The 20,416-nt window shown below is 41.0% G+C and overlaps 1 protein-coding gene across 3 annotated transcripts in view; it reads right to left on the reverse strand.

Annotated features, from left to right (window-relative positions):
• Window positions 1-20,416, reverse strand: part of GTF2I (general transcription factor IIi) — a 106,915-nt gene that overhangs the window by 57,323 nt on the left and 29,176 nt on the right. For 2 of the 3 annotated variants that reach the window (XM_075904292.1, XM_075904294.1), the window contains exons 4-11: window positions 15,331-15,465; window positions 13,919-14,102; window positions 13,683-13,711; window positions 11,205-11,259; window positions 9,543-9,586; window positions 7,981-8,052; window positions 1,525-1,584; window positions 638-694 (exon numbers count right to left, since the gene is read on the reverse strand). In XM_075904292.1, the coding sequence (XP_075760407.1) occupies window positions 638-694; window positions 1,525-1,584; window positions 7,981-8,052; window positions 9,543-9,586; window positions 11,205-11,259; window positions 13,683-13,711; window positions 13,919-14,102; window positions 15,331-15,465 (636 nt within the window). The remainder of the gene's footprint in view (window positions 1-637; window positions 695-1,524; window positions 1,585-7,980; window positions 8,053-9,542; window positions 9,587-11,204; window positions 11,260-13,682; window positions 13,712-13,918; window positions 14,103-15,330; window positions 15,466-20,416) is intronic. The other variant, XM_075904293.1, reaches the window with a different exon arrangement.

Genomic DNA, 20,416 nt, shown 5'->3' on the forward strand with positions numbered 1-20,416 from the left:
GAAACTTGGTCTTATACCTTTCTAGTTGCCCTGTAACTCTTATTTCTTTCTTCTGACTCTCAACAATTAAGTGTCAAAGTGGTCATGATATTTCCTTGGGGAAGCAATACTCCCTGATTATTTCCTCCCATGCAATTAGTTTTATTAATGCACATCAAAAGAGCAGAAAATTTATTCTTTTTGAGGGACCTAATGCACTTCTAAATTTATGCAATGCTATCTACACGCTATGTGATAGGCACCTTTGAAATTCAAATAATGAAGACTGTAACAATGAGTATTGTTGCCACCATAACTTGCGCACTAAACCCATGAGTTTATGATTTGAGGTGAAACAAAACTGGTTGGAAGATCATATTTCTGGATTCATGTAATAGCGCTTACACATCATGGTGATGAGCACCTGACAAATGCAATTCATGATTTAAAAGAATAATCACTTCCATCACAAAATGTCATTCAGGGTCATGATTAGGAACGAAAAAATAATCAGCCATCCATGTGCAAGACTAGTTGAGGAGATAATGTACAGTTTCAATGTACTGAAGTTTCAAAGTTTTCAAATGTTTATTTAAAAAATAAATTTCTTTTCAATGCCGTTAACTCATTTTCATGAAAAAAGTTTCATATCTCTAACCTTCTACCGGTATTTCCACATCTGTTCCTTCACTGCAATCGGAACCCTGGTGGCTTCCTTAGATAAATATAAAGTAAAATATACCATAATAAAAATACAGAGTAACTTGTGTTAACATTAGTCAAAACAAGTATTTTAATAAGACAAGTTCAAAACTATAAATATCTGAAATCCACATGAACTGAAAAGATGCACCTCAATTTCTGAATCTCAAAAATTCACAAACAGAGCATTCTGACCTTTATACAGAAGTGTCTGGGCTGGAGATGCAAATTAGGTGGTTTTTTTAAAAAAATATTTGTAAATGGGCGTCACACACGCTGCTGGGGAGGGGCAAGTCGAGTTTAGGCCGCAACATATCACCAGATTTTCAAATTCTGCAAAGAACTATCTTCCTTCACCATACCACACCCAAACATGATTCTTGTTAAAAACTGTTCCTTCCCCCTGCTTTCTTCCTCCCAACTCTAACATACAACACTTTTGTGAAGAATACAATTTGAAATGTGGCATGCAAAGAGGGTTATTAAAAGCATAATTTTACAAACCAAATGGCAATGGAAATAAGACCTAAATTTTCAAGAATGGCTAGTAACTTTTGATGCTTCAGAATTTGACTTGAAAGGACCTGATGTTAAGAGAGTAGATTTAGATGACAGAGCACTTCTGAAAAAGTCAGGGTCCCCTTTTATTGTATTTTAAATTGAGCACCCAAAAATGTAGGCACATAACACTTCTTGTCCCTTTTGAAAATTTAGATCACTGATCTCACTCGTGTCTCATACCAAGGTCGGAACTGTAGAGTCTTGAGAATCAGAACTCATGCACTTACATACCAACTGTGCTGTAAGAAAATATTGCTAAGAGAAACAGAATTGAAAACATACCTGTATAAGACTTCGCAAGAGCAATTTTTTCATCAATTTCTGAAGTTTCTGAAGGGCCTGCTTTGGGGACACAAAAATAAGTGTTTAAAAATGTATTTCACAGTCAAATTTACTTTTTCAGCCACTAAATGTGTGTTAACCCATCTCCTTTTATTAAGCATACCAATGGATTCCATAGTTTGGCACTATCTGTGGCCTGACATGATTTTAGTTAGTAGATGTCCACTTCTCATGGGTGTAGCCAAGTTCCCCATGGTCCTGTAAAGTTCGTTTACAGCCACCAGTCCTGGCTCTCTGTGTTCTGTGTTGTTATTCAGCACAAATTTACCCCAAATGTCTTCTAGGAGCCCAGGAAGCAGTGGAAGTGTTGGTAATGCTGTTACACAATATTGATCTCCCATGGCAAATTCTCTGGTTCGGTACCAGTCGGATCCCGAGGGTGTATAATTAGAGAGGTTTGACCTGTATCACAATAAAATTATGATTGCGGTACAGTCGATTCAATAAGTGTATGAAGATGTTAGCCCACAATTAGTGAACTGAATGTAAGAGTATTGTACAGCAATTGGCTCCATGCAGCTCATTACTGGCATCTACACCTGGATTCCATGGCAAAAATTGAGACTTAAGACTAAATTCAGCAGAGAAATTTAAAATGGCTATGAAAAGAAAAACATATGCATTTCCTGAACTATTTTTAATAAGTGAATGCCAACTTTCATAGTGTTTATTCTTTAAATATACTCTTTGAGCTGTTAAATTATGCCATTCCTGGTGAGTTCCTATGATTATGTGACTTCTACATACAATGAGGCTGCCAACATGACACTAAAATTTACCGGCTTTTAAATAGCCTTTTTGAAAACAACATTAGTGCTGCCTCCTTGAGAAAAGTTTTCATAATAATCAATATGCAACCATTCAAATGACACTTAAACTGAACAGCAAACTCCTTCAGTTCAACTGAAAAGATAAAATGCATGTTTTGTTTTAACATAGGACAGTTTTACTTATAGCACAAATGGCTTCACATTGAATAAATAAAAGGTTACTAGCTCTCATATGAACACACAAAATGAATACAAGTGTTGCACACAGTAATATTCTTAGGCTATCTAGATTTAGAGACTGAGTATTTGTTTAGTGTCTCACTTCATTCCTAAACTCATTTGCTAATACAATTCACAAGATGTCAAATCCACTCTTAGAAACTGTAGCTGTTTAGAGGCAGGTTTCAAAGTACAGTATACCAGTGTTTCTCAACCTTTTTTTTAATAAAGTACCCAATTTACAAAAAAAAATATATATAAATATCCCCAGTACCTACAGTTTTCAGACACACAACTTTTTTTTCTACCATTGCAACACATTTGTTTAAACAACTTAATCGTAGCAGGGTGGGTAATGAAATTTTTGGGTGTAAAAAGCACAAAAATAATAAAATGCTGTAAAACTTAAAACAAAAACTCCATTTTCTTCAAATTTTAGTTGTGTTGATGTACCCCCCAGATTTCTCTCAAGTACTTGTACCACTGGTTGAGAAACACTGCACTATACTTTTAACATTAATAGTATTACAGTTGAAAAAATGTAGCAGTTTGTCAAGCAGTAGAAACATTTTAGGATAGCTTTTTATATACATATTAAGAAAATGATCAAATTCAATACTGTTTTACTGATAACAGATCTCTTCAATGTTTTAGTTAACTAAAAATATGCACAGGAAAAGGCATACTCAGAAGAGCAAGTCTACTGGAATTACTTTAACACAATTATGATTACTCATTTGTATCTTTTAGTGGTTTGGGATAGTTCCATTTAACATGATTAGACAATTCCAAAGGGTCTATTCTCAAAAGTGTTTGAAAATTACTATAACATGAAGCAAGAGACTGATGGGTGCATGATTTTTATATTCTATATTATATGTCAGCATCAAAACATTTTCTAATTATACAGTTGAGGAGGTAGCCCTTTCCTGGAACTAGCCAAGGACTTCCACCAATTTACATGGGGATATCTAAGACAATTCTGCAACCTCTTCACATGAGTAACAATCACTGGTTATAACAGATTTGACTACTGGCGGTGAAACTATTCAAGCATCAATAAGAATTCATTAGAAAAAAGGCCTTGTCTAGTCCCAGGTTTCTTAAATCCGTGTGACATAACAGCTATCCATAACTCAGTTGTGAACCATTACTATTCTGAATAAACTTTAAAAAACCACAACAACAGTCTGTAAGCACTTTAAAAACTAACAAAACATGTAGATGATATGACCTGTAAACAGGTGAGGTCCAAACCCTACCCCACATAAGAGCTACATACCCATTGTACAGCAAAAGTCACTCCCCTCCTGGAATCTGGTTTATTACCAAAATAATAATTTCAAAATAATTATATGAACTGAAACTGAATCCTCCTTCTAGGATTCTTTTCTCCAAATCCTTTCTTGTCATGGGTCCTGAATAAGGATGTTAAAATGTGGTTGACTAGTCAATGGAATTTCCAGTGACTAGTCAATAGGCACTTCCACATTCTTCCTTTGAAACATACTAGAGCCTCCGCTGGGGCTCCTGTACATTTCAAAGGAGAAATGCAGAACTCTGCGTACAGCCCGGGGCCAGCGGGAAGTCCCACTGATTCTGGGATGCATGCAGGTGCCTTCTTTGAAATGCACAAGAGTCCCCAGCAGGGGTTCTTGTGTATTTCAAAGCCATGGAGCCTGGGATCAGTGGGGGACTCCCCAGCTGACCCTGGGCTCCCCGCAGCCGCCACTTTGAATCACACAGATGAGTGGTAATCACACAGGCGAGTAAACTTATAAAGGTGTGGATTCTAATAAATTGGGATGGGGTGCATGTGTTGTTGAGGACAGGATTATAATTCAACATTACCTACGCCAACTGGAGAAAGGGTTTGAAGTAAATAAGACGAAATTCGAGGACAAATGAAAATGATTCTACTTAAAAGGAACAACCACAGTTGCACACATATAAAATGGGAAATGACTGTTAAGGAAGGAGTATTGCAGAAAGGGATCTAGGGGTCATAATGGACCACAAATCAATAGTGTGACACAGTTGCAAAACAAAACCAAGCCACCATACTAGACTGTATCAACAGGAGTGCTGTAAGAAAGAAACAAGAAGTAATTCTTCCATTCCACTCTGTGCTGATTAAGCCTCAACTGGAGTATTACATCCAGTTCTAGGCACCATATTTCAGGAAAGATGTGGAGAAATTGGAAAAAGTCCAGAGAAGAGCAACAAATACGATTAAAGGTCTAGAAAACATCACTTATAAAAGAAGATTGAAAGAATTGGGTTTGTTTTGTTTGGAAAAGAGATGACCAAGGAGATAACAGCTTTCAATTACCAAAAGGTGGAGGAAGAAAAATTATTCTCCTCAACCTCTGATGATAGAACAAGCAGCAATGGGCTTAAATTGCAGCATGGAAGGTTTAGGTTGGACATTAGGAAAAGTTTCCTGTCAGGGTGGTTAAACACTCGAGTAAATTGCCTAGGTCAGTTGTGGAATCTCCATTATTGGAGATTTTTAAGAGCAGTTTAGACAAACATCTGTTAGGGATGATCTAGATGGTGCTTAATCCTGCCTTGAGAGCAGGGGACTGGACTTGACGTTTCGACGTTCCTTCCAGTTCTATAAGCCAAGTGTTGGCACCAGAAAAACTGAGAAGGCAAGTCAGTGTAGTGAAACAAATAATAAATTAGTGCTTGAATCAGAGATAGGTTCAAATCTAAATAAAAACCAGAAGTTTAAAAAGAAATGCATTAAAACAAACACCATTAAATGCATGGGGACCACCTTTGTTGAGAAATATTTTCTGACTTCAGTAACAGGTGTGTTCTTAGCCAGACTTCAGATAGTGTGGTTAATTCCATATTTTCATTAGTGCTCAAAAATTCATTCAAAAAATTAAGGAAGAACAGCATAACAACCAATTTAGTTATTAGCTTCCATAAGACTAATACAATAAGCACTAATTTTATGTTTTGTTATTTTTATGTAAAGACAAATGTTACCATCATTTCCTTTTCACCAAACAATACTGCTGAAGATATACTATTTTAGAGTGTTAACATTTTTATTTGTTTTGCTTTTTTTTGCAAGGAGAAGGGAATTTGCCCTAGTTCTTTTACTCAGTCCTTGGCGGAGTTACTGAATATATGGTATTTCCCTAACTCATGCATACACAATGCACCACTATGTTGCTATATATCTAAGGTGACACAGTGATTAAACAGGATGAAGTTTAATAAAGAAAAATGCAAAGCGCTCCACTTAGGAAGGAACAATCGGTTTCATACATACAGAAAGGGAAGCGACTGTCTAGGAAGGAGCATGGCAGAAAGGGATCTAGGGGTTATGGTGGACAAGCTGAATATGAGTCAGCAGTGTAATGTTGTTGCAAAAAAAGCAAACATGATTCTGGGATGCATTAACAGGTGTGTTGTGAACAAGACATGAGAAGTCATTCTTCCACTCTACTCTGCGCTAGTTAGGCCTCAGTTGGAGTATTGTGTCCAGTTCTGGGCACCGCATTTCAAGAAGGATGTGGAGAAATTGGAGAGGGTCCAGAGAAGAGCAACAAGAATGATTAAAGGTCTAGAAAACATGACCTATGAAGGAAGGCTGAAAGAATTGGGTTTGTTTAGTTTAGAAGAGAGAAGATTGAGGGGGGACATGATAGCAGTTTTCAGATAGCTAAAAGGGTGTCATAAGGAGGAAGGAGAAAACTTGTTCATCTTGGCCTCTGAGGATAGAACAAGAAGCAATGGGCTTAAAACTGCAGCAAGGGAGGTTTAGGTTGGACATTAGGAAAAAGTTGCTAACTGTCAGGGTGATCAAACACTGGAATAAATTGCTCAAGGAGGTTGTGGAATCTCCATCTCTGGAGATATTTAAGAGTAGGTTAGATAAATGTCTATCAAGGATGGTCTAGACAGTTTTGGACCTACCATGAGGGCAGGGGACTGGACTCGATGACCTCTTGAGGTCCCTTCCAGTCCTAGTATTCTATGATTCTATGATTAGGGTAGTTAGGAAGTCTGTTTCAATACTGATTCTTAAAATATAGTCAGACTAGCAGATGTATCTGGCATTGCTCTGGTCCTTAACAGTAGTAATTATTTTTGTTTATTTTTAATTAAAAGGAAAATGTACATGTTTTATTTACACAATGGGGTTCCAGGCAGGGAGAAAAGGGTGCAAGAGTCAGGGAAAGAGGTGGAAGGTTCAGGGCAGAGAGGTGGGGTGCTTCACCGGGGCCACACATGAGGGAAGTACTTTCCAGACAGCGGACAGGTAGCCAGGGCTGCATGTGGTAGTGAGGGTGACGCTGCCTGAGTGGCAGCAGCTCCCCGAGTGGCAGCAGCTCCCCGAGTGGCAGCAGCTCCCCAGGGCAGCGCTGCTCTGCAGGAGGTTGCTCCCTGGGAGCATGGGGCTGTGTGCCTGCACAGTGCCAGCTGTGCTGCTCTGCCACTAGTGGCTCTCTGGGGCTGCCTCTGGTGGCGGGGGCCACGCTGGTCAGTCAGCAGCTGCTCCTTGGGGGGCCAGCAGAGTCCGCACTGCCTGCCTGGGCTCTCTTCCCCACCTGCTGTCCAGCGCTGGGACTAAAGGGTGAGTGGATTGGCTGAAATGACTATCTGATCTCCCCCCCCCCCCCCCCGAATTTCTCTCAGCTGCAAATTTAAATCTTTCAAGATAACTTTTACCAGGAATTGGTGAAATAGAAAATATTACCGCATCTGCCTTTGTCGCTAATATCTTGCCAATATCTATAACACTACTTTATACATCAATATTATGGATCTAAAGTTTTACAAAAAACAAATTTAATTCTGCGTCTCATGGTGAATTTCCCCACCCCATCAAAAAGTGTAAATTATACATATACAAACTGAAAATTCAGAAAACAAAATAAAAATTGGACCATTACAAATACCAATCAATGAAAATGTCAATTTACTCATATTTTTGCAATTTAAAAATGAAACCCATTTTATACAATTTATTTGTTAGGATAAGAAGCAGCTTTGAGCCAAACAGCCTTTAGCATACTGCCAGTCAAAAGACGATAAATTGTCGCTGGGGATACATTTTGCTAGCACATCACCAAAGCAAAATACATTTTGAAGGGTTCTTTCACAAGTCTAACAGTTCAATGTAGTTACTTATTACTAGCTTACTTATGGTGATCTATGTCATTTATCCTCAACCCATCCCTCCGCTCTCCCCAAATCTCCTGTGGTAGCTGTATGCCTAATTGCTTCATTGAGAATTAATTAAATAGTTGCCAGCATGAAGGCTTTGTATCAGAAAAAGTAAATCTAGTTTAAACAATTGCAATGTATCTAAAAACAGGAAAAAAACAGCCGTTATCACACTCAGAACATCTTATGTGACAAAATATATGTAAACTAATATTACCTGGAATATTATACTGATAGTAGTCAGGATCTTCCGATTCCTCCTTTACGGTTACCATCTCAAGTGAAATTCCTGCAGAAGCAACCAAAAAGTCGCCAATCACATATGCAGATTCATAATAAAGAATTCTAAAACAAAATTCAGACTTGTCTTCTTTTCATAAAGAGAAGCAACCAGTTTGAAGTATTGTGGTAAGATACTTTTCTTTTTAAATGGCATAATGGGGTTCGAGGTTTATTTTAGCTCAAACTTCCTATCAAATAAGCTCAGTTTACCCATTTGTTTTTTCAAACTTTTTAGTCTTGCAAACTCAACCTTGTCTCCAAAAAGTCAAGATGGGCTCATCCCTTCTTGCACACAACCAGCAATCAAAGTTTTGAACCTCCCTGTCCCCACCCCGAACACACTCGAATTCAGTTGAAATCTAGGGATTCCTGGAACTGAGTCATTTTGCTGTGGACAGCAGCACTCTAAGACCTTGAACTGGTCTACGGTCCACTAAACAATGCGTTCAGCATTTCAGCAAATTGGTTTTCAAAACATTTTGACTAGCAGAAGATTACCAACCTAAGTGTGTGTCTAAACTACATGGCTCCATCGATGGAGCCATGTTGATTAGGCTGATCGACAGAGGGAAATGAAGCCGCGATTTAAATAATCCCGGCTTCATTTAAATTTAAATGGCTGCTGCGCTGAGCCGACAAACAGCTGATCAACTGTTTGTTGGCTCAGCGCGGTAGTCTGGACGCTCTCGTGCCGACCTGAAAGCCCTTTATCAACCTCCCAGTTTTGCCTCGTAGGATGAGGTTTACTGGGGAGGTCGATGATAAAGGGCTTTCATGTCGACAAGGGAGCGTCCAGACTAGTGCACAGAGCCGACAAACAGCTGATCAGCTGTTTGTCGGCTCAGCGCAGCAGCCATTCAAATTTAAATGAAGCCGCGATTATTTAAATCGCGGCTTCATTTTCCTTTGCTGGACAAACAAATCTACATGGCTCCGTCGACGGAGCCATGTAGTCTAGACGTACCCCCAGCATCTACAGAACAGTATTAATAATGCTGCAAATGTTCTTGCACAATATGCAGCAAAGATTTGACTTTTCTTCATTTCAGGCTCTTCATGACTTGTCACTTTACAAAAACAAGAGTGCCCATTGACTCTTTATATGTGTTAAATGAACTAAAACGCATTTATCTACATAGCATCTGCGTGTTTATACCATCTACTATAAACAGAAAGGGATATTAAGCTATACTTTAAGACTGAATATCATAGCTCACAAGGCCTATAAAATTATATCTAAGATCGTGTATAATATTAATAAAAATGTTATTTTTCAGTAATCAAAATGGATAATTTTTTTAAATTAAATTATTTAATATTTAGCCATTAAGAGGCTATAATTTGGTTAAATAGAGGTAGGGGTTTATTTATTTATTGCATGATGCTATTAATGCTTTTCTGATGGCACTGTCTACCACAATCTAAAATTTAAACACTTGAAATTAAGGGTGCTTACTCAGAATGTTTTACAAAATAGTACAAAACAAAGCTACATACCAGAATCCTCATTTGGTTCTGTTTTTACTTGGACAGGAGGACAACTAAAGGTGGGGAAAATGACAAAAATTTTAAAAGAATCAATAACATGCTTATAGAACTCTCTGAAGTGCTTGCATTATCTAACAATAACTGCTTAATATCACTTCAAAGCTAGAGAGAAAAAATTTACAGTACTATGCTGTAGCTATTGTCAAGTATATTATGTGGCTTTCAATATCATGTACAGGCAGTCCCCGATTTACGCGGATCCGACTTATGTCGGATCCACAGTTACGAACGGGGCTTTTCTCGCCCCGGAGGATGCGGGCGGCGGGACTGCCCAGACGCGCCGCGGTCCCACCACCCGCGACCTCCAGGGCGAGAAAAGCTGCTCCGCGTCTCCCTAGTCTGCTGGGGGGCCCCCCCCCCAGCAGACCAGGGAGACGCGGAGTAAAGCCGCGGAGGACACGGGCAGTGGGACTGCCCAGACGCGCCACGGTCCCGCCGCCTGCGTCTCCCTGGTCTGCTGGGGGGGGGGGGGAGCGCAGCTAATGCGCCCCACCCCCCTCCCCTCACCCAGCAGACCAGGCTTTTCTCGCGATGCCTGGGGTAGAGCAGCTGGGGCGCTGCCGGGTTGGTCCAGTAGCGCCGAGGAGCGGCGCTGCGGGACCAACGCGGCAGCAGCCCAGCTGCTCTACCCCAGGCGTCCCCAAGTCAGCCGCTGATGAAACTGACCAGCGGCTGACTACAGGAAGCCCAAGGCAGAGTTGCTCTGCCCCGGGCCTCCTGGAATCAGCCGCTGGTCAGTTTCAGCAGTGGCTGACTTGGGGACACCTGGGGTAGAGCAGCTGGGGTGCTGCCGGGTTGGTTCCCCGCAGCGCTGAGGTGCGGCGCTGCGGGGACCTACCCAGCAGCGCCCCAGCTGCTCTGTCCCAGGCGTCCTGATTCAGCCGCTGCTGAAACTGATCAGCGGCTGATTCCAGGACGCCAGTTCCGACTTACATACAAATTCAATTTAACAAACCTACAGTCCCTATCTTGTACATAACCCGGGGACTGCCTGTATTCCTTGACTTAAGCCACATTCAATAGAACTGCATTATTTTTAGTAAAATGTGTAGTCAGAAGCACATAATTCTACAAAAATTTGCATTTTGCAACATACGTTTACATTCATTAATTTCCCTCTCCATGGAAATCCCTAGTAAAAGGCAAGAGATCCACACAGTTCCAACTTGTTCCGGACATTGGAATGTGGTAAAATTGTATAAAATTTAATAGTAGATAGTGAGAAGGAATAAGCTTGGTGCCCAGACTTGTGAGGTACTGCAGCATGAGACAAGCTCATTTGTGAATGATAACATATTAATTATGTTATTGTTGTATGATTCATGTAGGCAGAAGTGAAGCAGATATCCCCTGAGCTCTGAAGAATTTGTACATATCCACATGGCCAAGAACAAGAGGAAGCTTGACTGTGTGCCATTTTTGATCCAACATTTCATCCAAAGATTATTACATACAAAACACATACAAAACACTGCAAACTGTAAAAGTTTATAAAGAGTTCTAATTTTCTCTCTTTAAAAAAAAGGTGCCATATTTATCAGAGACAGAAAAAAGGAGATAACAGTTACATGTCTATATCTATATTTCCAGTAAGAAAAAAACATATTTCACCTTCCACTGGGTGGTGTAATTGTGCACGCAGAATCTGTAACAGTCACGTGTGCTCCTGAAAATGATATTAAACTCTAGTTTTTTTAATGCACCATTTACATTAATTGCACATTTAAAATGCCACAAAGATAAATTCATATTGTTTTGGTAAACAATATTAAAGAGCTTGCACATTTATAAAAAAGAGTCTTACTTCCTGTTTATAGCTAAAAAGAAACCCAGGGTTGTGAATTCAATCCTTGAGACGGCCATTTAGGGATTTGGGGCAAAAATTTGTCAGGGATGGTACTTGGTCCTGCTGTGAAGGCAGGGGACTGGACTTGATGACCTTTCCAGGTCCCTTCCAGTTCTAGGAGGTAGGCAATCCCCATTAATTTAAACAAGTACAATATAACTTTAGTTGGGACTGGTCCTGCCTTGGGCAGAGGGCTGGACTTGATGACTTCCTGAGGTCTCTTCCAGCTCTATGATTCTAACTTTGGAATTTTTTTTTATTTAATATGAGCATTTCATCTATCCCCTTCATCATTGTAACTGGAAGTCATAAACTAAATTGATTCTATGTATCTATGTTATTAAACTATGCAGTGTTTTGGCAATCTTGCTACCCTGTTTCTATATTGCATTTAGATACATAAATATTATTAGAATACAAATTATGGATATTTCTGTGGAGTTATTTATCTTACTGAAAGCTACTTTTTGCCCTAGCATAATTTTGTACATTAATGGAATATTTGCCATTTCTATTACATCAAGACCCTATGGCTGTGTCTAGATTGGCATGATTTTCCGGAAATGCTTTTAACAGAAAAGTTTTCTGTTAAAAGCTTTTTCAGAACAGAGCGTCTAGATTGGCACGGACGCTTTTCTGCAAAAGCAATTTTTGCGGAAAAGCGTCCGTGCCAATCTAGACGCGCTTTTCCGCAAAAAAGCCCCAATTGTCATTTTCGCGATTGGGGCTTTTTTGCGGAAAACAAATCTGAGCTGTCTACACTGGCCCTTTTGCGCAAAAGCTTTGCTCAAAAGGGACTTTTGCCTGAACGGGAGTCCCAAAGAAATCAGTGCTTCTTGCGGAAGTCAGTGCTTCTGTGGAAATTCAAGCAGCCAATGTAGACAGCTGGCAAGTTCTTCCGGAAAAGCGTCTGATTTTCCAGAAAAACTGGCCAGTCTAGACACAGCCCATATGCCTAAAGGTGCCTCCTCACTGCACTGCAAGTCAGACTTAATTTGGGGGGGGGGGGGGCAGGGAGACATTGTTTTCAAAATGGAGAACCTAAGCAATGAGCGCTGCAAGATGCAAGCCCAGTAGTAGCCCTTCAAAATGGGTAGCAACAAACACTGGGCTCTATATTGCCTTTAAATAAGCTAGCATGAAATCCTGGTTCCTGACAAGTCAGCTGTTGCTTAAAGAAGTCCGTTCCCCAACACACATGCACACCCACTTGCATTGATTCCTTGGAACTAGCATAGTCCACTCTGTCATAAAATACACTTCTACAGATGATCAATGACCTCCAATAAGCAGATAGTTGTGGTCTAACCAAAGCACTGGGAGGGAGCAACTAAGGATGTTAGAGGTCGTTTAATAGTCCTGTAACCGCATCAAATCTTATCGGTCACACAATTATTCGATGATCCCTGGGGGGAGGGACTGACAGTCAGTGCAGTGCACTCCAGATCACTCCTGGGGAGCGCCCGCCACTCCACGCTCCTGCCCACAGGGGGCATGAGCTCCTCACAGAGCCACCTCTGTCCATGGAGAGCCCAAGCACTACAACAGAGACTGCACCAGCATCCCGCCTGCTCCCCTCTGCTGAATGCTGCCTCTGATACAGAGGCAGCAGCGCAGGGGTGGAGGAAGAGGGGAGAAGGCAGCATGTGAAACCAGTACTTATGGGGATCTGGCTTTTAAGCTGACTCCCCGGAACACTGACTCCTGCCTGTCCCTGCCCCTCACTGCCTCTGTGAAGGGTGGGGGAGGCGGCTCCATGGAGCCGGCACATGGACAGTCAGCTCCCTGCATGTATCTGCTCCCACCTGTCCCCCTACCCCTGGACACAAGGCAGCTCTGTGGGATCTGGTGCTCATGGGGAGCCATCTTGAAAGCCGGATCTGAGGCAGCAAGGGCGGGGGGGGGGGGGGGAGAGGGGGTGTGTGTGCATGTAGTTATTTGGATTAATCAGTAAGGCTAGGCTTATCGGTTAACCATTTAAATGACTATACACTAACATTCCTAGGAGCACCTTGTGTGTCTTAATCCCTAGTCTGACAGTGACACTCTGGAGTTTTAGTAAAAGTCACTTGGCCTTGAATAGTTCCAGAACGGAGTAAGTTTAACTGGAATGTAGGCATTTCTGCCAAACAGGACATCTATAAACACATCTACTGTAAAACATTGCAAATCCACAAAGACCTGAAGATAAAAATATACATTCTAAATACCATTTTAATATTTTGTTTACTGCAAACACTTACCTAGGTGTTTCTTTGGCTCTAGGAAAGGCCTGCGTTAACACAAAAAGAAAATTCTATTACCTAAAAAGTAAATAGCACTATGCATTTGGTAGCATAACATTTAAGCACAAACACTGTTATCTTCATGTACCAAACTGCATATGTACAAAATTTAAAAGAATGTAGAATTAAGGTATCCACAGAAAAATATTATTTAGTTTTTAATGGACAAACCAATAAAAGGGAAAGAATGTAACCTTTTGATCACGAATGAGATCCCCGATTTGTTTTCCAAAATCCATTTCAATGTTGTCACATCATAATTTGCTGGATGTTTAAATGCAAGTCCTTCCGGGAGACCTTGCACTGCCACTGCAGACTGGTCCCTTTGAATCTTGTCATACGGCACAGGGACTACTGTTGACTTCCCTAAAGCTTTACCTGTACAATAAAATAAATTGTTGGGGAAAAAGTATGTATGATTAAATACAACAAGCAGCAAAGCTTTTGTGTTTTTTCCTTCTCACTTCCAAATCTTAAATCCTCCTTTCCTTCCCCTGAATCATGTTATTCTCTGGTACACACTCCCACTCCATGGTCTGCCATTACTGTTACCATCCTTCTCGAGGGGGATGGCAGCATCTAACTTCCTTCAAAGCCACTTTCTAATGGGCCGAAGATCTCCATTGAGTAACATGATGGAATGTTTCCTTAACTAGAAAGACAGAAACCACAATACTTCCTTTCTCTGGAGAAGAACATGCTTTCCCTACAAGACTCAAGCCATTAATTGCTTTGGAGGGAGAATAAGGCAGGACAGAGATGGATCAAAAACTCAGGAATTAAGCACATGTTGCTTTGTTAATGGTGCAGAGAATTACCATTAGGTTATGTATTTCGTTTTTGCTTAAAAGAAAGCTGCTCCATTGAACATTCTGAATGTTTGTGCTGTGAAAAATATGTAAGACCGCAACCTCTTTGGGAGTTTAAATTAGGGATGATAATGATGATTAGGGATCGACTAGATGATTAAAAGATAAGCCTAAATGTATCGGTTAATCCTGTTGGCTACTTGCATTCCCCCCTCTTGCTGCCTCTTATATCAAAGGCAGCAAGGGCGGATAGCAGAAGGTGGTGCTATGGGGAGCTGGCTTAAAAGCTGGTTGCCCCCTCCCCAGCATTGACTCCACAGTGCCACCTGGCACCACCCAATGCTGGCTCTATCAGAGGCACCAGCGCAGGGCACCAGACAGCTGGTTTGTGAGGGGAGCTGGTTTTTAAACTGGCTCCCCTCGCATACTGGCTTCCCCAGCTATCCCTCACTGCTGCCTCTGATACAGAAGCAGCAGCATGAGGTGACAGAGGGCTCCCCAGGAGTGGGGCCAGGAGCACACTGACTGCCAGTCCCGCCCTCAGGGACTATCGAATAGTCATATAACTGACAGTATTTTGTGCAGTTACACGACTATTCAATTATACGATAACTAACATCCCTAGTTTAAATACACAATAGCACTACTGAAAAATTAAGCTCATTATCTCAGCAGTACTCTAGACTGAGAACAGAAACTATAAGCCACTCAACATCCTACTTCCTTGGATTGCTAAATCATCATTGACGAGAGAAGGGTGTTATTTCACATTTTAAATAATTAGTTTAAATGCTTACCATAACAAAAACAGAAAAAATCCTCTACAGACTTTCGGAGAGCTTCCATTTCTACAATATCTACTGTCAGCCTGTTTACGAGTGATGTAGACTTTGTTTTCTGCAGTTCAGCAGCCTTTTCCTCTTCATTAACACCTGCAAATTATTTTATAACAATCAGAACACAAATCCTAATTCCTTAAAACTCATCTAATTGCCCTTCTGGAAGTTAGCTGTTAAAATTACACAGAACAAGAACAGTTCATATCCCTTAAAATCAAGTCTCTTCCTGTCAACAAACAGATGGGCTATTGGCAAACCTATGTTCATGCCAGTATTATACTGTATTCATGAAGGTAATAAATATCATTAAACGCAACGATGATCATGAACTAAGACAAACATCTAAGCTGGTTAATTTTGGGTAAAGAGGTAGGTACTGAGGAATAGTTTAAGAGAAGGGCACTGACGTTTCAAATAAAAAAAAGACTGGAGTAGTCATGAGGGAAGTTAATATGTCTGTATCTGAGGAGCCTATCACCCCTCTAGTTTTACTTCTGGCACTTTACAAGGTAGTAACATTATTCCTTGTTCTGTTTGTTGTATAATGCTTAACTGATTATTTCTGAAGGAAGGCATATGATCTCTCAGTGCAACTGCTTGTATGCAATGCAGCTCTTTAATCTTTTCAAAAAATTCAATTTAAGTATGTGTCTACTATTGTTGAATGGGGGTAAATACTGTCAAGTTGTCAATGCATGGAACTGAAAATAATCAGCTCTAAACTTTTCTTTTTCCCATTCTCTGAGCAAAACAAAACAAAACAACCCACCACCCACCCACATGAATGATGGATGTCAACTTCCTCAACCATATATGATGGATAGGAGAGAGCTGCATTTCAGATTGCAGCTTTGTGTTCTAATGACATCATTCATCACCAAAGATTTACTGAGATCCTTCTGCAAAAAAGTAACTTTGGACTTCCTAATGTCTGAAAGGAAACAATCTACATATATGTGCACGTATTTGAAGGGGGGAAATGCTAAAGTTGGTTTTACTCATCATAATGTACAGTAGCAATAGATCTTCGAAAATTCAAATTTTCACTGTTGTCAGATAGGCAGAGTGCCCCAGATGAGTTCCTGACAGGTTTCTGGCTCCGTGGATGATAACCACAAGGCTGCTTGCATGTGTGCTCGATAATGTGTGCTGTGTTGATTTACACATTAATCAACATAGCAGACTTCAAGAGCCCCCCAAAGACAACAAATCAGATAAGGATCGAAGATGCCTGGCCAGGTTTATTGTTAAGCTAAATACAGTAAGAGTTGTCCGGCTATACTGAACCACTACACACATGCACCCCTAACAATGGAGTGACTCAATCAGTGGGACGTCCCACGGACCCCTAGGTCATTGGAAAACTATCCCCCCCGCCCCCAAGACACAACTTTATATACTGGTACAAACAAGTTACACATCACTCCTCATGTGTCAGGTTGCCACCCTCTGATGCTACTTAGATACCACCCATCACTCTGTACCCGCCCACGAAAGCTCAACATCTAATAAACCATCTTGTTAGTCTTTAAAGTGCTAGATAGTCCTGGTTTTTGTTTCAGCTGTCATTTTAGATCCTTTCCTGAACCTGAGTCTGTATCTGTGGGGAGTGTGGGTACCAGGGTCTTTTTTAAGGAGCTGGTGGTATTATATGCTTTCAACTTATGAACAGTACCAATTACTGTTCTACACCTGAGCCTATTACCAATTAGTGTTTTACACTCTCAGCCCTGTTCATGCCAAGTTCTCTGAGGAGGGGCCTGGCTCTTGCTCACAGCTTTGCTTTGTGTTAGCCACATTTTGTCCATTGTTAGCTAGGCCTCAGGCCAGGCCTGTGCTACATGGGCTTATGTTTTAGGCCTTCATCTTACTACAGTTATCAAGGAATGTGTGCCATGGCTGGCAGCTGGAAGCTGTGAGCTTATAATCAAGGTTTGAAATCTAGAAGCCTCTTTGATTGAGCCTTAATCAGGGGGCAGGGCTATCAGGAAGGCCAGAGCTTTATGAAGCAGTGAATCAGCAACCAGGGAGCTGTGTGTACAGGGGCTGCAAAGAGAGTTTTCATAGAATCATAGAATAATAGGACTGGAAGGGACCTCAAGAGGTCATCGAGTCCAGCCCCCCGCCCTCAAGGCAGGACCAAGCTCCGTCTACACCATCCCTGACAGATGTCTATCTAACCTGTTCTTAAAAATCTCCAGAGAGGGAGATTCCACCACCTCCCTTGGCAATTTATTCCAATATTTGACCACCCTGACAGTTAGGAATTTTTTCCTAATGTCCAATCGAAATCTCCCCTGCTTCACTTTAAGCCCATTACTCCTTGTCCTGTCCTTAGAAACCAAGAGGAACAAGTTTTCTCCTTCCTCCTTGTTGACACCCTTTTAGATATTTGAAAACCGCTATTATGTCCCCCATTAATCTTCTTTTTTCCAAACTAAACAAGCCCAGTTCATGAAGCCTGGCTTCATAGGTCATGTTCTCTAAACCTTTAATCATTCTTGTCGCTCTTCTCTGTACCCTTTCCAATTTCTCCACATCTTTCTTGAAATGTGGCGCCCAGAACTGGACACAGTACTCCAGCTGAGGCCTAACTAGTGCAGAGTAGAGCGGCAGAATGACTTCACGAGTTTTGCTTACAACACACCTGTTGATACAACCTAGAATCATATTTGCTTTTTTGCAACAGCATCACACTGTTGACTCATATTCAACTTGTGGTCCACTATGACCCCTAGATCCCTTTCCGCTATGCTCCTTCCTAGACAGTCGCTTCCCATCTTGTATGTATGGAACTGATTGTTCCTTCCTAAGTGGAGCACTTTGCATTTCTCTTTATTAAACCTCATCCTGTTTATCTCTGACCATTTCTCTAACTTGCTAAGGTCATTTTGAATTATGTCCCTATCCTCCAAAGAAGTTGCAACCCCACCCAGTTTGGTATCAGCTGCAAACTTAATAAGCGTACTCTCTATCCCAATATCTACATCATTGATGAAGATATTGAACAGTACGGGTCCCAAAACAGACCCTTGCGGAACTCCACTTGTTATCCCTTTCCAGCAGGATTTAGCACCGTTAACAACAACTCTCTGACTACGTTTATCCAGCCAATTATGCACCCACCTTATTGTGGCCCTATCTAAGTTATATTTGCCTAGTTTATCAATAAGAATATCATGCGAGACCGTATCAAATGCCTTACTAAAGTCTAGGTATATGACATCCACCGCTTCTCCCTTATCCACAAGGCTCGTTATCCTATCAAAGAAAGCTATCAGATTAGTTTGGCATGACTTGTTCTTCACAAACCCATGCTGGCTATTCCCTATCACTTTATTACCTTCCAAGTGTTTGCATATGATTTCCTTAATTACTTGCTCCATTATCTTCCCTGGAGCGCATGACCTATGAGGAGATACTAAGGGATTTGGGTTTGTTTAGTCTGCATAAGAGAAGAGTGAGGGGGGATTTGATAGCAGCCATCAACCTACTGAAGGGAGGTTCCAAAGAGGATGGAGAAAGGCTGTTCACATTAGTGACGAATGGCAGAACAAGGAGCAATGGTCTCAAGGTACAGTGGAAGAGGTCTAGGTTGGATATTAGGAAAAACTATTTCACTAGGAGGGTGGTGAAGCACTGGAATGGGTTCCCTAGGGAGGTGGTGGAATCTCCATCCCTGGAGGTTTTTAAGTCTTGGCTTGACAAAGCCCTGCCTTGGTTGACTTAGTTGGGATTGGTCCTGCCTTGGGCAGGGAGCTAGACTTGATGACCTCTTGTGGTCTCTTCCAGCTCTGATTGCCTACACGAAGTTGGGCAACTACTGAAGAATAGAATGTGAATAGGTGATGTATATTGAATACAAATCTGCAAATTCTACACTTGAACTATACATGTCTCCTCTACCTTCCAAGTCATCTGTCTTCTTAGTATCTTTGAAAAATCTCCTCAAAGGGAAACTGGACTGTCTAGCTCCCACTTAAAGCTAAAATGTTAAATCCCCTGGAGCTGTTTCTTCCAGTGTGGAGACAGTACCAAGTACACTGTAGTTGCTACCACAAAGCACAGAAAAGGGTGATAATACTTATCTACTTCAGTGAAGTTCTGTGGGGATTAATGACCATTTCTAATGTGTGCTCCTGTATCTTTGAATCAAAAGGTACTATTAGACATTCAAAGTATTGTTAGGGGCACCAGTCTTTTTTTCAGGTGAAAAACTATGTTATTGAAAAAGAAATAATGTATTGGGTAAGCATCAATTGCATGCTTAAACACTTTATTAAAATAACCCCCCCCCCCAAAATAACATTGTCCCTGCCTCATTAAGCTTATAACCTAAATAGTGATAATGCAATTATAAATCTCCCTTGTCAACCAAATGAAGATATCTTTGTGGTGTGATTTCATCTGAGTGTTCAATAGCACTTTACAGGTACTAGAGACAAGCAAAGATTGGTTCTTTTGTCAAGCCTATTATGAAGACAGTTGTGTTACACATTCTGGTAGGAGTTTTGTGGCAGACCCAGGCAAGAGGGGTAAGCAGAGTAGAAGGCGGCAGATATACTGGTCACTGCATAAACAGTTTTCTGAGCCATTCCCTGAATAGTCCAGAACAAAGGCTACTCCAGGTTAACATGCTCTCTGACTCTAATTAATCTGCAGAAAGTCAGATAGGCCTTTAAGCTTATGTGGACACCTGGCTCCAATTAAGGCCCCACCCATACTGTTTAAAAGTTCTCCCTCTAGTCCAGAGTTTCCCAACCTATGGACGGGGACCCAAATATGGGTCCATCATTACATTTCAAAAGGGTTGCTGGTGTCTCCCCAGGTGGCTCTTAAGGAGCCATTAACACATTTTTTGAATTGCCCCGGGTCACCAAGTCTTCCTGAATTGTCAAAATGGGTCCTGTTTTGTTAGTCTATAAAGTGCTAAGACACCATTTGTTGTTTTTTCTGTAACAGACTAACTTGGCTACCCTCTGAAGTGTCTGGAAAAGGTTGGGAACTGCTGCTCTAGTCAATCTCAGGGAGAGGAGCAGAAATA

Source organism: Pelodiscus sinensis, chromosome 21 (assembly GCF_049634645.1).
Source record: "Pelodiscus sinensis isolate JC-2024 chromosome 21, ASM4963464v1, whole genome shotgun sequence".
In the NCBI taxonomy this organism is placed as follows: domain Eukaryota; kingdom Metazoa; phylum Chordata; order Testudines; family Trionychidae; genus Pelodiscus; species Pelodiscus sinensis.